This window comes from Talpa occidentalis, unplaced genomic scaffold, assembly GCF_014898055.3.
Source record: "Talpa occidentalis isolate TD23 unplaced genomic scaffold, MPIMG_talOcc4v2.1 talOcc4.16, whole genome shotgun sequence".
In the NCBI taxonomy this organism is placed as follows: domain Eukaryota; kingdom Metazoa; phylum Chordata; class Mammalia; order Eulipotyphla; family Talpidae; genus Talpa; species Talpa occidentalis.
In genome coordinates this window covers 142,728-155,898 of record NW_023601653.1, presented here as the reverse complement: position 1 = coordinate 155,898, position 13,171 = coordinate 142,728, and the positions used below count along the sequence as shown (strand labels likewise).

Below are 13,171 nucleotides of genomic sequence, written 5' to 3'. Positions count from 1 at the left end.
CCCCAGCCGCCCGCGCCGAGGGGCGCCCCCCGCCCCGGCCCCGCCCACACGCGGCCCTCCCGGAGCTCGGGGAGCAGCGGCGCGCGCCGCGCCGGGCGTCGGGGTCCCGCCGGGCCTCACCTGCTCCTCCGCCGCGAGCCCTCCGAGACCGGCCTGCGCGGCCCGCGGCGCCGCTGACCTTGGGCCCGGGCCCGGCTCCTCCGTGCGAGCCGGCGCCCGGCGAGGACGGCCCCCGCCCCCCGCCCCTCCCGCCCGGGGCGCGGCGCCGCCGACCGCACCGAGGAGCGCGAGCCCGGCCGGCGAGGCGTCGGGCAGCGGCCGTGCTCGCGGGGCCGGCCGCACGCCCCGGGACGCGCTCGACGCAGCGCACGCGCGAGGACGGCGCCGCGCACGACGCAGCACGCACGACGCAGCGCGCACGCGCGGGAGGAGCGGGCCGGGGGCGGGGCGCCAGGGCGCCCGTCGCGAGGCCCCGCCCCTCGCCGGCGTTTTTCCGCCCCCCGCCCCCGGCGCGCCAGGCAGGGACTCGGCGTGGGCGCCCCAGCTTTATTGCCGCGTGTCGGGGGGCGCGCGCGCGGGCGGCGGCAGGACGAGCTCGGCGAAGGGCGAGGGGGCGGCGAAGGGCGCGCGGTCCGACAGCACGAGCGCCCCCTGCAGGGCGCGGCGCTGCGGGTCGCTGAGCGTGGGCGCGTCCCGGTGCACGCGGAGCCAGGGCGTCCCTGCGGGCGGGCGGTCGGTCAGCAGGCGGTCAGCGGGCGAGGGGGCGGGCGGGCAGCGGGCGGGCGGTCAGCGGTCAGCGGGCGGGCGAGGGGGCGGGCGGTCAGCGGGCGAGGGGCGCTCACCGCGGCGCAGCCTCTGGCCCACGTCGACCAGCAGCTCGGCGCCCACCCCCGGCCGCAGCGGCTCCCCTGCGCGGCTGCGCCCGGCGCCCAGCTCGTGCAGCACCCGCGCCAGCGGCAGCGCGCGGACCTGCTCCACGGTGCCTGCGGGAGAGGCGCGGGGGGTGGGCGCGGGCACGCGGGGAGGGGCGGAGGGAGCCGGGCGGGGCGCGGCGGGGCGGGCGCTGGGGCTCACCGTCCGCAGGCGCGCGCAGCTCCTCCCGCTCGCGGGCGCGGGGCAGCAGCTCCCCGCGCTGGGCGGGGGTCCCGGCGCACAGGGCTCGGGCCAGCTCCGGGTCCACGCCCTGCGCCGCGAGCATCCTTTGGAAGCGGCTCCGGGCCGAGCCATCGTCCAGCGCCGCGGCCACGCGGGCGGCGCCGTCCGCCTGGGCCTCCGCCATCCCGCTGAGCCAGAGCAGGGCGCCCCCTGCGGCCGAGGGCAGGACTCAGGCGCGGCGGGGACCACAGGCAGGGGCGGCTCCGCGTCTCGGCCCCACGCTGCCCGTCCCTCACCGAGCCTAGTGACCAGGTCGCGCAGGTCGGGCGGCCCGGCGCCGTCCAGGCAGAGCAGGGCCTCTTCCACCTCCAGGGAGTGGCCCACGCTGCGGCCCAGGGGCTTGTCCATGGCCGTCAGAGCTGCTGCCACTCGCAGCCCCAGGCCCGCCCCCACGCCCACCTGTAAGAGGGGCAGTGTGGACCCTGCCGGGGAGTGGAGGCACTCCGGGGTGGGGGTCCCCCCAGCCGGCAGGCAGCCGTGAGGGTCACCAGGTGTGGCTTGGAGGGGCACTGCTGGCCAGGATGCTGCAGGGCTGCCGCGGCAGCTGCCCGGGTCGTGGGGGGGGGGGCGCACAGGTGTGGTGGGCACAGGTGCTCACCAGCGCTTCTGCCAGCTCCCGGGCCTGGGCCCGGCTCGGGAAAATCGCAGCCTCTCCGAACTTCACGTCCACCACCAGCGCTGACAGTCCCTCCACCGCCTTCTTGCTGAGGATGGAGGCTGTGGGAGGGTTGGGGCTGGGGGGGCTTCCAGGGGGCTGTGGGGTGCTGGCCCCATCAGTCGTAAGGGGTCAGAGGCCCTAACACTGAGGTCGAGGCAGCCCGCGGTGGAAGCCCTGCCTGGGAGGTGTGTGGGCCCGGTGGCCCTGGGCGGGTCACCTGTGATGAGGGGCAGGCTGTCGACAGTGGCCGTCACGTCCCGGGCTGCGTACAGGACCCCGTCCGCAGGGACCAGCCTCTGGCTCTGGCCCACAATGCAGCAGCCCACGTGCTCCAGGAGCCCCCGCATCTGGTGGTCAGAGGCATCAGGACCCTTAGCAGCCTCCAGCCCCTGGCCCTGCCAGGCCTGGTCAGGGGCTCCTCGGTCACTTGGGCCGTGTCCAGACCCATGACTGCTGACTGCCTGGCCCATGTCCTGTGACCCATTAATGATTGATCTGCACCCCGTGGTTTTGGCCAGGTCTCCTGAGCGACCCCAGAGTGCCATCCACCCCAGGCCAGCGGCCGCCAGTGACCCAGGGATGGCTTGGGTCGATGTCCCCGTCAGTGACCCTTCCGAGGGTCGGGCTGGTGCTTTTCCATCAGTCACCCGACCAGTGGCCAGCCAGTGGCCAGCGTCTACCTGCTCTGGGCTCTGGATGACAGTGAATCCAGGAATAGACTCCAGTTTATCCAAGGTGCCCCCTGTGTGCCCCAGGCCTCGTCCACTGATCATGGGTACCTGCGGGCAGGGACACTGAGTCCACTCGCTAGGCCTCGCCTCCCGCCCCCCCCCACCTCCGCCCATGAGGGCCACCGGGATCCAGCTTCCTGCGCAGCTGTGGGGTCTGGCCAGGGGAGAAGTTCTGGCTTGGGGTGTATGTGGGGGGTGGAGGGGAGGTCCCCTGTGGCTATGGAAGCGGGCCCTGCATAAGCTGGCCTGGCACTGAGGGCGCTGAAGGGGAGGAGCCCCCTGGGGGGTAGGGGTCGAGTTCCGAGCGCATCTGACCTTGCAGCCGCAGGCAGCCAGAGCAGGTGCCAGGACCAGGCTGACCTTGTCGCCCACTCCCCCCGTGGAGTGTTTGTCCACGAGCTGCGGGCGCCACGCCTCGGGCCACTCCAGCTGCTGCCCAGACGCGGCCAGGGCCCGGGTGAGCGCCGCTGTCTCTTCCAGGTCCATGCCCCGCAGCCGCACAGCCATGAGCATGGCCCCTGCGTGCGGGTGTGGTGGTGTAGGCGAGCCGGGGGATGTCCCCGGAGAGAGGGGTCCCTCGGGGTCACACTGGCGGGAACCCCGGACCCGCAGCCTCTGGGGAGGGGCCCACCGTCTCCACGCACCGATCTGCGCGCCTTGGGCGCTCCCGTCCACCACGGCGCGCACGAAGGCCCGGATGTGGCCCTCGCTCAGGCGCCCTCCGTCCCGCTTGCGTCGGATGAGCTCCGGGAGCTGCGTGCGCTCTGGAGGCGGCGCCCGACTCCCTCCCCCCGAGCGGTCACCGGGCGCGTCGGGGGCGTCCATGGCTCCGGCCCGCCCCTGCGTGGCCCGTCTGCGCGGCCCGTCCGGCTCCCGCTCCCCGGCGCCAGCGCCGCCCCGGCCCACCTGTCCCGAGCACCGCGGCGCTCGCCCGGCCCGCGCAGGGTTGCGGCGGAACCGCGGGCCCGGGGTCCGCAGGCGCGCGAGGGGCCGGCCTTCGACGCCCAATGGCGGCCCGAGCTGTGCGGGCCCCACCCAGCCCGACCCGCGCGGCCAATCGCCCAGGGCCCCGCGGGGGCGTGAGGCCGGCAGGGCCCGCCCGCCGCCGGCCCGGGACCGCGGCCCGAGCCCCCGCCCGGCCCGGCGCGCACAGAGAGGCGGACGCGGCGGCTCCCGAGGCGGGATTAGGCGAACATTTATGCGGCGCGCCCGCCCGGCGGGTCACTTGTCCACGTCGGTCAACATCGGGGCCAGGTAGTCCGAGTGCCTGATCCCGAAGGTCCAGCCGCGAGGCTTCCGGTGCTGCGGACCCGCAGGCGTCGTGAGCGGCGGCTCCTCCGTGTCCCCGCGCCCCGGACTTGACCTCAGGCCCCCCCACCCCCCGCGCCCCCCGCCCGCAGACCACCTGGTCCACGTTGTAGGCCGCGGGCCCCGGCTTGCGGCTGCTGTCCCGGGGAAGCGACGTCCGCGCCAGCATGGTGAACTGCGGCGCTCGCGACTTGTAGGTGCCGGGGCTCACCACGTGGTAGGCGCAGGGCCCCGGGGTCTGCGGAGGGAAGGGCCGCTGGGTCCCGGCCCCCCCTCCAGCCGGCCTGGCGCCCGCCCCGCGCGCCGCGCACCTTGCTCAGGTCCTCCAGGAAGCTGCCCACGGTGCTGCGCCCGTAGATGGAGTAAGTCGGGGCCGAGGCCTTCCCGACGACGCGCGGGCCCAGCAGCGGGGGCACCGAGTAGGTCGCCGGGCCTGCGGGGCGGGGGTGCGGTGTCGCGGCTGGCGCGGGGCCCCGCGCGCGACGGGAAGGGCCCGGGCGCTGGAACGGGCTTTGGTCTCACCTGGGGTCTGCTGCTCCCCGTGGACGCCCCAGTTTCGGGGCGCTATGGTGTGGCGCGGCGCACTGGGGTACGTCGCGGGGCCCGCTCGCTCGGGGAAGTACCGGCCTGCGGGGCGGGGCCGGGGGCGGTCGTGCTGGGTCCCGGGAGCGGGCGCGTCCCAGCCACCGTGTGCTTTGGGATCCCGATAGGGGGAACCGGACTTGGAGGTTCGGGGGCCCACAGGGCCCTCGGGCTCCGCGGGGCTTCCCGGGGCGCTCACCCGGGCCGGGCGTGAGGAAGGGCGCGGCGCGTTGCGGGCGGCCGTGGATGGAGTAGGCGGGGGAGCCGTCGGGGCCGCGCACGGTCATGCGCGCCGGGACCAGGTGGCCGGGCCCGGGGCCGCACGAGGTCTGCGGCGCGGGGAGGCGCGCGCCGAAGGTGAAGGCGGGCGCGCGCGGCCGCGAGGGGTCGTGCTGGAGGTAGCCTGCGGGGCGCCCCGGCGTCACCCGCGCCCCCGCGCCCCAGCGCAGACCGCCGGGCCCCACTGCGCCCCACTGCGCCCCCCGCGGCCGCCCGCCCGGCCGCCCCAGCCCGGGCGCACCCCCTCCTCGGGCGCAGCCGCCCCGCCCGCCCGCCCGCCCGCGCCCGCGCCCGCGCGCCGGTACCGGTGTTGGGCGGCAGCTGGTACTTGGGCCCCGGGCCGCTGTAGAGCGCGGCGATGGGGCCGCGGGGCCGGTGTGGCCGCCAAGGGCCGACCCAGGCGTCCGAGCCCATGGCGCGGGTGGGCTGCGCTTAGGCCTGCGGCTCCTGTGGACAGAAGGTGGCGGCCCGGCCCCTCCACCCGAGTTCGCCGGGACACACTTCCCAGCCCCCCCCAGCCTGACTGTGTCCCCGCCCGTGTCCGGCCCGTGTCCCCGCGGACAACCAACCCTGTTGGGGGGTGCTGGGGGGCGCGGCCGGCACGGAGCCTCGAGGCCGTCTCCCGTCCCCTGCCCCGAACACGGGCTCGGCCGGCCTGCGCCGCGCCCGCGCCCGGGTTTCCTTTCAACACTTCGGAAAGGGAACCCCCAGAGGCCCGGGGCGCTGGGACGTTTCGCGGGCATTGGCGGGGATCCAGGAGGGGGGCGGCGGGGCCCCAGAGGAAGCCGCCGGGGTGATGCACTGACCTGCGCCCGAGCTCCGGCGGCTGCGCCAGGGGGTGCCCGGATCGCCGCCCGCGCAGCCCGACCCCATTGTGTCCCGCCGCCTCCTGGCAACCGCGTCGCGCCGGCCTGGCTCCGCCCCGGCCCGCGCCCGCCTGGCCTGGCCGTGTCCGCGGCGCTGGGAGGCGGCCCCCAGGCGGCCCAGGCCAGGACTCGACCTCACGCCTCCCCAGGCTGCCGTCCCTCCAGAACCCACCCCGCTGCGGCAAAGCAGCAAGAAAACAGCGAAACTGAAGGCGGCGGCCTGGCCCGGCCCAGGAGGGCTCCCGGAACCGCTCCCGCCCCGCGCTCCCTCCCTTCCCCGTGCTCCCCTCCCCCACACTCCCCCCAAGACTCCGCAGACCCCCCCACACTCCCCCCACACACTCCCCCAAGACTCCGCAGACCCCCCCACACTCCCCCCACACACTCCCCCACACTCCCCCCAAGACTCCGCAGACCCCCCACACTCCCCCCACACACTCCCCCAAGACTCCGCAGACCCCCCCACACTCCCCCCACACACTCCCCCACACTCCCCCCAAGACTCCGCAGACCCCCCACACTCCCCCACACTCCCCCCAAGACTCCGCAGACTCCCCCACACTCCCCCACACACTCCCCCCAAGACTCCGCAGACCCCCCCACACTCCCCCCACACACTCCCCACACTCCCCCAAGACTCCGCAGACTCCCCCACACACCCCCACACTCCCCACACTCCCCCCAAGACTCCGCAGACTCCCCCACACACCCCCACACTCCCCACACTCCCCCCAAGACTCCGCAGACCCCCCCACACTCCCCCCCACACTCCCCCACACTCCCCCCAAGACTCCGCAGACCCCCCCACACTCCCCCACTCCCCCCAAGACTCCACAGACTCCCCCACACTCCCCCCCACACTCCCCCCAAGACTCCGCAGACCCCCCACTCCCCCCACACACTCCCCCACACTCCCCCCAAGACTCCGCAGACTCCCCCACACTCCCCCCACACACTCCCCCCAAGACTCCGCAGACCCCCCCACACTCCCCCCACACACTCCCCCACACTCCCCCCAAGACTCCGCAGACTCCCCCACACACCCCCACACTCCCCACACTCCCCCCAAGACTCCGCAGACTCCCCCACACACCCCCACACTCCCCACACTCCCCCCAAGACTCCGCAGACTCCCCCACACTCCCCCCACACACTCCCCCACACTCCCCCCAAGACTCCGCAGACTCCCCCACACACCCCCACACTCCCCACACTCCCCCCAAGACTCTGCAGACCCCCCCACTCCCCCCACACACTCCCCCACACTCCCCCCAAGACTCTGCAGACTCCCCCACACTCCCCCCACACTCCCCCAAACTCCCCCCTACTCCCCCCAAGACTCCAAAGACTCCACCCAACTCCCCCCACACTCTCCCCACACACTCCCCCCACTACCCCCAAGACTCCGCACACTCCCCCCCACTCCCCCCCACATCCCTCCACACACCCCCCCATCACCCCCCCCACTCCGCCCCTCCAAAACCATCCGGGGAACACCCAGGCTCAGGGTCCAGAACAAGACTGAGCACCGGACACCGATTCAAAAGTGAAGCAAACTGACTTAGAAAGTAGCACATGTCCCTTCTCCGGCCGCGAAGGGCCCCCTCTGGGCGGGGGCAGCTGCCCCTCAGGAAAGCAGAGCCTGTGTGACCCGAGGAGCAGCTGGAACAGGGGCCTCCCTGGGGCCTGGGGCTGGAGTCTCAGGGGAGCCTCCCACAGGCCGGGCCGACCCCCCTTGTCTCCGCTGCCCCTCAGCAGGGTCTCGCCTGCTCTGCTCCCCACTTTGGCTCTGGGGAGTCCTCTCCCCCCCACCTCTGGCCTGCCCCCCGCTCTCGTAGCATACATAAAAATAAATGTTCTTAACAAATTTTAGATACACGTAGCGTTCGCTCCACAAGCGGTGGGCGAGAGGAGAGGAGCAGCTCCGCCAGCGGCCAGGGGAACGGCAACGAGTGAACCCCCGCTGGGGCGGCCAGGGGACCCCATGCACCCCGTCCACCCTGTCCACCGAGGACCTGCGCAGCCAGGGCAGGCCTCGGGGGGCTCCCCCCGCGGAGGGCATCAGGGTGAGGAAGCGGGAGGGGCCGGATGCCCGGGCCCTTGGGACAGGCCTGGGAGGGAGGCGGCCTGGGAGGGAGGCTGATTCTGCTCGCCAGGCCCCGCGATACCCACCCCCCCCCCCCCCCCCCCCCCCCCCCCTGCAGCCGGGCGCTGCTGGGGGGAGGGGGGAATGCCGAGTGTCGAGTGTCGAGGAGCCTCTGGGCCGCGGGGGCCAGGGCGGTGGGCTTGTCCCCGGCACCCGACAGGCAGCGGGCGGAAGGCAGGCAGGCGGGGAGGGGCAGCCCTTCCCAAGGACACAGGATGGGCGGCCGGGCCGGGCCTGACGCCGGCGAAGTAGCCGCGGGCAGCTGAAGGCCGAGGAGGAGGAAAGGGCCTGGGCGCAGAGCCAAGCCGCGAGCGCCGGACAGGACCGGCCCTTCCGGCCCGGGGCGGCCCTCGCTTGGCCACTGTGAGCACTGACGCTGGTCTCCGTCCTCGCCTGGCCTCCCCCACCGAGGCTCCGCCGCCGCACGCTCTCATCGGCCCCGGGGAGCCGGCGGCGCCCCAGCGCGAGGCCCACCTTAGGGCAGGGCCCACCTTTCACTGTCACCCCATAGTGGGGGCGGGGCGCCGGCACCCCGGGGGTGACACACCTGAGGCTCCCCGGGGCCCAGGCTGGGTGCCAGGGACGCTCCTGGCCAGGCCCTGCTGCCCCAGCCAGGGGCGACTCCCGCGTTGCTGGAGGGGGACAAAGGTGTGCGGGGGGGGCTGGCCCGCCTCGGACTCTGTTCCCCGCCCGGAGCCAGCCGAGGGGCCAGCAGGCGGGTCCAGCCTCCGTCGGGGGGCGGGGGGGGGGCAGTGCGCTGCAGGAGGGCGGCTGGGAGGGGACATCGGAGGGCCCTGGGCACAGGGCGCCCCGCGGGCGGTGAGAAGCCCGGCCAGTGAAGAGGGAAATTAAACGTTGGGTTTTCTTTATTGGGGTCGTTCCGCCCCTCTTGACAGCTTAGAAAATTGCTTTGAAAAACGGAACCAGGAAGGTGCAGAGGCTGCGGGAGGCCGGTGCCGGCCCCCTGGGCCCGCTGGGGAGGGGCAGGGGGCGCCCTCCTCACTGTGCCAGTGACCAGGACCCGCGCCCCCGCCCCCCCAGGGCCTGCAACCCCTCTCGGGTTCCTCCTCTGATTTCATCAGCGCCTCGGGTTGCGGAGGCTGCAGATAGCATCTCCCTTGGGGTAACTCTCTCCCCGCGGCCCCCTGAGTTGGGCCCAGACGCAGAGGAGGGACACTGCTGATGCCAGCGCAGAACGACATTGGGGAGCACTGACCTCTGCTGCCGGGTTCCATGGAGGCGAGGTGGGGGCAGGAGTGGGGGGCGTGAGGGAGACCCCAGCTCTCCCACTAGGCCCCTCAGAGAGGGCGGCCCCGCCGCAGATGGAGGCCCGCCCCTCCCCTCCAGGGGGAGCGGCCTGTCCCCTGCAGGGGCCACCTTAACCGGGGGCCGTGTGGGGCACCGGGCTGGGCAGCTTCCAGCCGGCCGCCGCGGGGGCTGGGTCTGCAGCCCAGCACCATGGCCCAGGGCGGAGCAGCGGCCGCCAGCCCCGGCTGGAGCTGGGCCGGGGCCGGGGCCGGGGCCGGGGCCGACGACTGGGCGCTGACCCTGCTGGCGCTGGCTGTGGTGGCCGCCACGGCGCTGGCCTTGCATTGGTTTGGCTCCAGACAGGACCCGGAGGCAGCGGGGCCGGCGTCTGCGGTGCCCGGCACCGGGCTTTCTCGGGCGGGAGGAACCGGGCCCGCCCTGCTCCCCGGGGCCGAGGTCAGTGGTGGTGGCCAGGGGCGAGGCTCAGGGCAGGGGGGCACAGGGGATGCGGGACACGCGCAGGCTGCCGCAGGGGCCTGCGCTCAGGCGTCCCCGGGAGGCCTCGCTGCCCCCGCTGCCCCTCCACTGGAGACCCCCCGTGAGGTGGCCTGCGGGGGGCCCTTGGGACAGCAGCGTGGCCACACCCCCGAGGCCCCCCCAAGTAAAGGAAGGGAGCCTCTGAGGGCAGGCAGCAGCAAAGTCGGGGGGACGTCTGCGGCCCTCCTCATACACTTCACCCCGCAGAGTCCCGGCAGAGAAGAGGAGGTTCGAGCGAAGGCGGGAGGCCTCCGAGCCCAGGTCCCGGTGCCCCGGGGCCTCACAGGGCAAGACTCCAGCCCCTGGAAACAAGGCTCGAGGCCACCCAGCTCCCTGGGGAGAGGCCCCGGCGGCCCCCCCCAGGCGAACCACGGCTCAGGGCACAGTGTCTACCGCCCCCCAAAACTGGACCACCTGCGCTTGGGCACCGTGGTGAGCGTGTGGGACACGGTGGATGCTGCCAGTGGCCTCTGGGCCACCCCCGTGAGGCCCAGCGCGCAGGCCGGGGCCCTTGGGGATGGCTCAGAGGGGGGGCTCAGGAAGGGCAGCTCCCCAACAGCCTCAGTCCTAGCACTGGGCTCAGCGGTAGATGGAGGCAAAAGTGGGGAGACTGGGCCCCCAGCCTTCAGGGAGTCTCGGGGCTCCCCAGGGTCCGTGGAAGGCTGGCCGTGGGCCAGGAGGGAGGTCCTCGTCACCGGGAGCTTCAGCCAAGCCTCAGACGCCACACGCTCTTGGCCAGAGGCGCGGCAGTGGGGACATTCCCCCCTGTCCCAGGGGTGGGGGGCCACGGAGGGTGGGGCTGCTGTCAGCATGGGGCGCGGCACGGCAGAGGAGCCAGGCGGCCACCGCACCCCAGAAGAGAGAGGATCCGGGCAAGGCCAGGGGGATCCCGGCAGCAGCCGGCAGCCTGCGGGTAGGGCTGCCGACCAGGGGCTGGGGCGGCCCCCGGACAGAGAGAGGCCAGGCTCAGACCCCTGCCGGGGCCCCGGGTCTCAGAGTCCCCCTGCCCTGCCCCGCCCTGAACCCCCAGAGTACCCCCAGCCGCTGGGCTCCCCGCCCACAGCCCCTCGACCATCAGGTGCCTTCCCCGCAGCCCCCACACTCCCGGCCTCCTCTTCAGACTTGCCGCCTTCTTGGGTTCCTCCTGAGTGCGGAAACCTCGGGTCAGCTCCACCCACGGCCCCGGCCCCGGCCCCGGCCCCGGCCCCGGCCCCGGCCCCGGCTCCCACTCTGGCTCCTACTAGAGGGCCCAGGCCTGCATCTCAGGGACCCCGTGCGGCTCTCTGCAAGGGTGACCAGGGGGCGCAGGACTCAACTAGCTGGGGAAACCTTATTTTGATGGTTCTTAGGAGTCACCCTCTCCCCAGGCAACCTCCGTCACGAGGGAGAGCCCCAAGCACCCACCCTGAGGGCCCCAGCGGCCCCAGCAGTTTCCCACCCTCTGGGAGCAGAAGGTCTGGTGCGCCCCCCGAAGGGGCTGCGCCCAGGGAGTCAGCAGGGGTGCACCCCGGGGCTGGCACAGGGAGTGGGGCTGAGGCTGCCCCTCAGCCACAAGAGGGGAGCGCGGAGGCCAAGGGGGTGTGCACCCCAGGTCCTTCCTCAGCTGCAATGCCCAGGGCACCCCCCAGGCCCTGCGAGCCCACAGCACCCTCCCGCGCCTCCAAGAGGGACTCACAGCCGGTCCCCCGGCCACGGAAACGCAGCCCGGGCGAGGCCGTGGAGAGCGCTCAGGGGGTCCACCCGGCGGCCCCGGAGCGCAGCCCCCGAGAGCGGAGCCCCGGGGAGCGGAGCCCCGGAGCGGCGCGGGGGGCGCGGCGCGGGGCGCGGCCCACCGAGGCGCAGCTGGAGGCCCGCAGACTCCTGGCGTTCCTGCAGAGGCCGGGCAGCTGGGGCGCGCCGGAGGGCGCGGGGAGGCCCAGCGCGCGGGCCCCGGAGCCGGCGGCGTTGGCGGCTTGGCGGCAGCGGCTGGACCTGGGCAGCTGCCCCGACGCGCTGGCCTTCGCGCGGCGGCACGGGGAGCCGGGGCTGGCGCGCGCCGCGTACGCGCTGCTGAGCGACCACCTGCTGCGCGCGCTGGGCCAGCCCGGCCTCTACCGGCGCCTGAGCGCGGCCGAGCGCCAGCGCGTGCTGAGCCTGCGCACCGGCCGCGGCCCCGCGGTGCTGGGCGTCCTCGCGCTGCCCGGCCTCTACCAGGCCGGCCGCCCGGGGCCCGCCCGGGGCCCGCCGGCGGCCCCGCCCGCGCCCCGCGCGCCCCGCCCGCACCTGCACGTGCTCGACCCGCGCGAGAACGCGTGGCGGCCCCTGGCGCCGGTGCCGGACGAGGCGCCGCTGCGGGGCTGCGGCCTCTGCACCATGCACAACTACCTGTTCCTGGCGGGCGGCGTGCGCGGCTCCGGCGCCCGGGCCGTCTGCTCCAACCGCGTCTTCTGCTACAACCCGCTGACCAACGCCTGGGGCCAGGTGCGGCCCATGCGGCAGGCCCGCGCGCAGCTCAAGCTGGTGGCCCTGGACGGGCAGCTGTACGCCATCGGCGGCGAGTGCCTGTACAGCGTGGAGCGCTACGACCCGCGCGCCGACGCCTGGGCCGCGCGCGCGCCGCTCCCGGCCGGCACCTTCCCCGTGGCGCACGAGGCGGTGGCCTGCCGCGGGGACATCTACGTGACCGGGGGCCACCTCTTCTGCCGCCTGCTCCGGTACCGCCCCGAGCAGGACGCCTGGGACGAGCGCCCCTACAGCGCCGGCCACCGGCGCTCCAGCGACATGGTGGCGCTCGGGGCCTTCCTGTACCGCTTCGACCTGCTGCGCGGCGTGGGCGCCGCCGTGACGCGCTACAACACGGTGACCGGCTCCTGGAGCCGCGCGGCCTCCCTGCCCCTGCCGCGGCCCCTGCCGCTGCGCTGCGCCGTGCTGGGCGACACCATTTACTGCCTCAACCAGCAGGTCACCGCCACCCTCGTGGTCTGCGAGGGGACCGCCCGGTTCCAGGCCAAGGGGCTGCAGCCCTTCCCCCTGGGCAGCAAGGACGTCCTCTGCCCCTTCACCCTGACTCTGCCCGCGGCCGACCCGCAGCAGATCGCCCTGGGAGCCGGCGGGCGGGGCTGAGCGCCAGAACTTTCGCCCTGGTGTCTGGAGCGACTCTCCCTCTGGGTGGGTTCGGACCCCCTACGCCTCGCCCCCCACCTCCGCCACCGGCAGGGAGCGCCCCCCCCAACCCCCTGGCTTCCCTCCTGCGTCTGCTCACAGCACCCGGCTGGCCCCTGCGTCCACGGCTTGGTTCTGTCCAGGCCTCAGGGGCTCCCCACCTCCGTCAGGGCCCCTCCCTGGGCTCCAGGTGGGGGTGTTTGTGGGACCCCGAGCCCCAGGACTCGGCTCCTGGGAAGGACACGAAGACACACCCGTACAGGACCCCCACGCAGAGGGAGGGGGAGAGGGAACAAAGAAGTCCCCCTGAACACCCTTCCTTCTGGGACTCTGCTGTCTGGAGGTGCTGGGGAGCCTGGCTTGGTTTTCCCAGGAGTAGCTTTGGCCACCACCCCTCCCTTGTCAGCGGATCCCTAAGAGCCCAGAACCTGTGGTGAAACTGCTGTGCTGTGACTCCGCCGCGCAGGCTGCAGCCTCAGGACCTCTCCCGCCCACTCCTCAGCCCGCCCTCAAGGGAGCC

The 13,171-nt window shown here is 74.5% G+C and overlaps 3 protein-coding genes across 5 annotated transcripts; 1 reads left to right on the top strand and 2 right to left on the bottom strand.

Moving 5' to 3' along the window:
- Positions 1-546: 546 nt before the first annotated feature.
- TYMP (thymidine phosphorylase) lies at positions 547-3,369 on the bottom strand. The gene is made up of 9 exons (XM_037515135.1): positions 3,189-3,369; positions 2,860-3,062; positions 2,494-2,592; positions 2,031-2,160; positions 1,754-1,872; positions 1,392-1,554; positions 1,075-1,305; positions 843-983; positions 547-719 (listed from the first exon to the last, which is right to left on the bottom strand). The coding sequence occupies exons 1-9, from the start codon at positions 3,367-3,369 to the stop codon at positions 547-549; spliced, it is 1,440 nt and encodes a 479-aa protein (XP_037371032.1).
- A 363-nt stretch (positions 3,370-3,732) lies between these two features.
- Positions 3,733-5,575, bottom strand: ODF3B (outer dense fiber of sperm tails 3B). 3 transcript variants are annotated; one of them, XM_037515193.1, is made up of 6 exons: positions 5,019-5,575; positions 4,634-4,837; positions 4,375-4,479; positions 4,164-4,285; positions 3,923-4,090; positions 3,733-3,846 (listed from the first exon to the last, which is right to left on the bottom strand). In XM_037515193.1, the coding sequence occupies exons 1-6, from the start codon at positions 5,125-5,127 to the stop codon at positions 3,766-3,768; spliced, it is 789 nt and encodes a 262-aa protein (XP_037371090.1). In that variant the 5' UTR covers positions 5,128-5,575; the 3' UTR covers positions 3,733-3,765. The 3 variants fall into 3 exon arrangements, with proteins under 3 accessions (XP_037371090.1, XP_037371091.1, XP_054552772.1); XM_037515194.1 differs by having other exon boundaries at positions 3,950-4,090; XM_054696797.1 differs by lacking the exon at positions 4,634-4,837 and having other exon boundaries at positions 3,950-4,090.
- A 3,608-nt stretch (positions 5,576-9,183) lies between these two features.
- Positions 9,184-12,612, top strand: KLHDC7B (kelch domain containing 7B). Its single transcript, XM_037515133.1, has 3 exons — positions 9,184-10,423; positions 10,541-10,673; positions 11,139-12,612. Exons 1-3 carry the CDS (start codon positions 9,184-9,186, stop codon positions 12,610-12,612), a joined length of 2,847 nt encoding a protein of 948 aa, XP_037371030.1.
- Positions 12,613-13,171: the final 559 nt, after the last annotated feature.

Bases quoted from the DNA above. Each gene is read 5' to 3' on its own strand.
- TYMP (XM_037515135.1), bottom strand. From the start codon at position 3,369: ATGGACGCCCCCGACGCGCCCGGTGACCGCTCGGGGGGAGGGAGTCGG. The intron at 2,593-2,859 runs GTCAGATGCGCT...CCCTGCCCGCAG, and splicing joins TGGCTGCCTGCGGCTGCAAG to GTACCCATGATCAGTGGACG. The intron at 720-842 runs GTGAGCGCCCCT...GCCCGCCCGCAG, and splicing joins GGGCCAGAGGCTGCGCCGCG to GGACGCCCTGGCTCCGCGTG.
- ODF3B (XM_037515193.1), bottom strand. From the start codon at position 5,127: ATGGGCTCGGACGCCTGGGTCGGCCCTTGGCGGCCACACCGGCCCCGC. The intron at 4,838-5,018 runs GTACCGGCGCGC...GGCGCCCCGCAG, and splicing joins CCAGCTGCCGCCCAACACCG to GCTACCTCCAGCACGACCCC. The intron at 3,847-3,922 runs GTGGGGGGGCCT...GCGGGTCCGCAG, and splicing joins GCGGGCGGGGGGCGCGGGGG to CACCGGAAGCCTCGCGGCTG.
- KLHDC7B (XM_037515133.1), top strand. From the start codon at position 9,184: ATGGCCCAGGGCGGAGCAGCGGCCGCCAGCCCCGGCTGGAGCTGGGCC. The intron at 10,424-10,540 runs GTAGGGCTGCCG...CTGAACCCCCAG, and splicing joins CAGCAGCCGGCAGCCTGCGG to AGTACCCCCAGCCGCTGGGC. The intron at 10,674-11,138 runs GTCAGCTCCACC...GGCACCCCCCAG, and splicing joins CCTGAGTGCGGAAACCTCGG to GCCCTGCGAGCCCACAGCAC.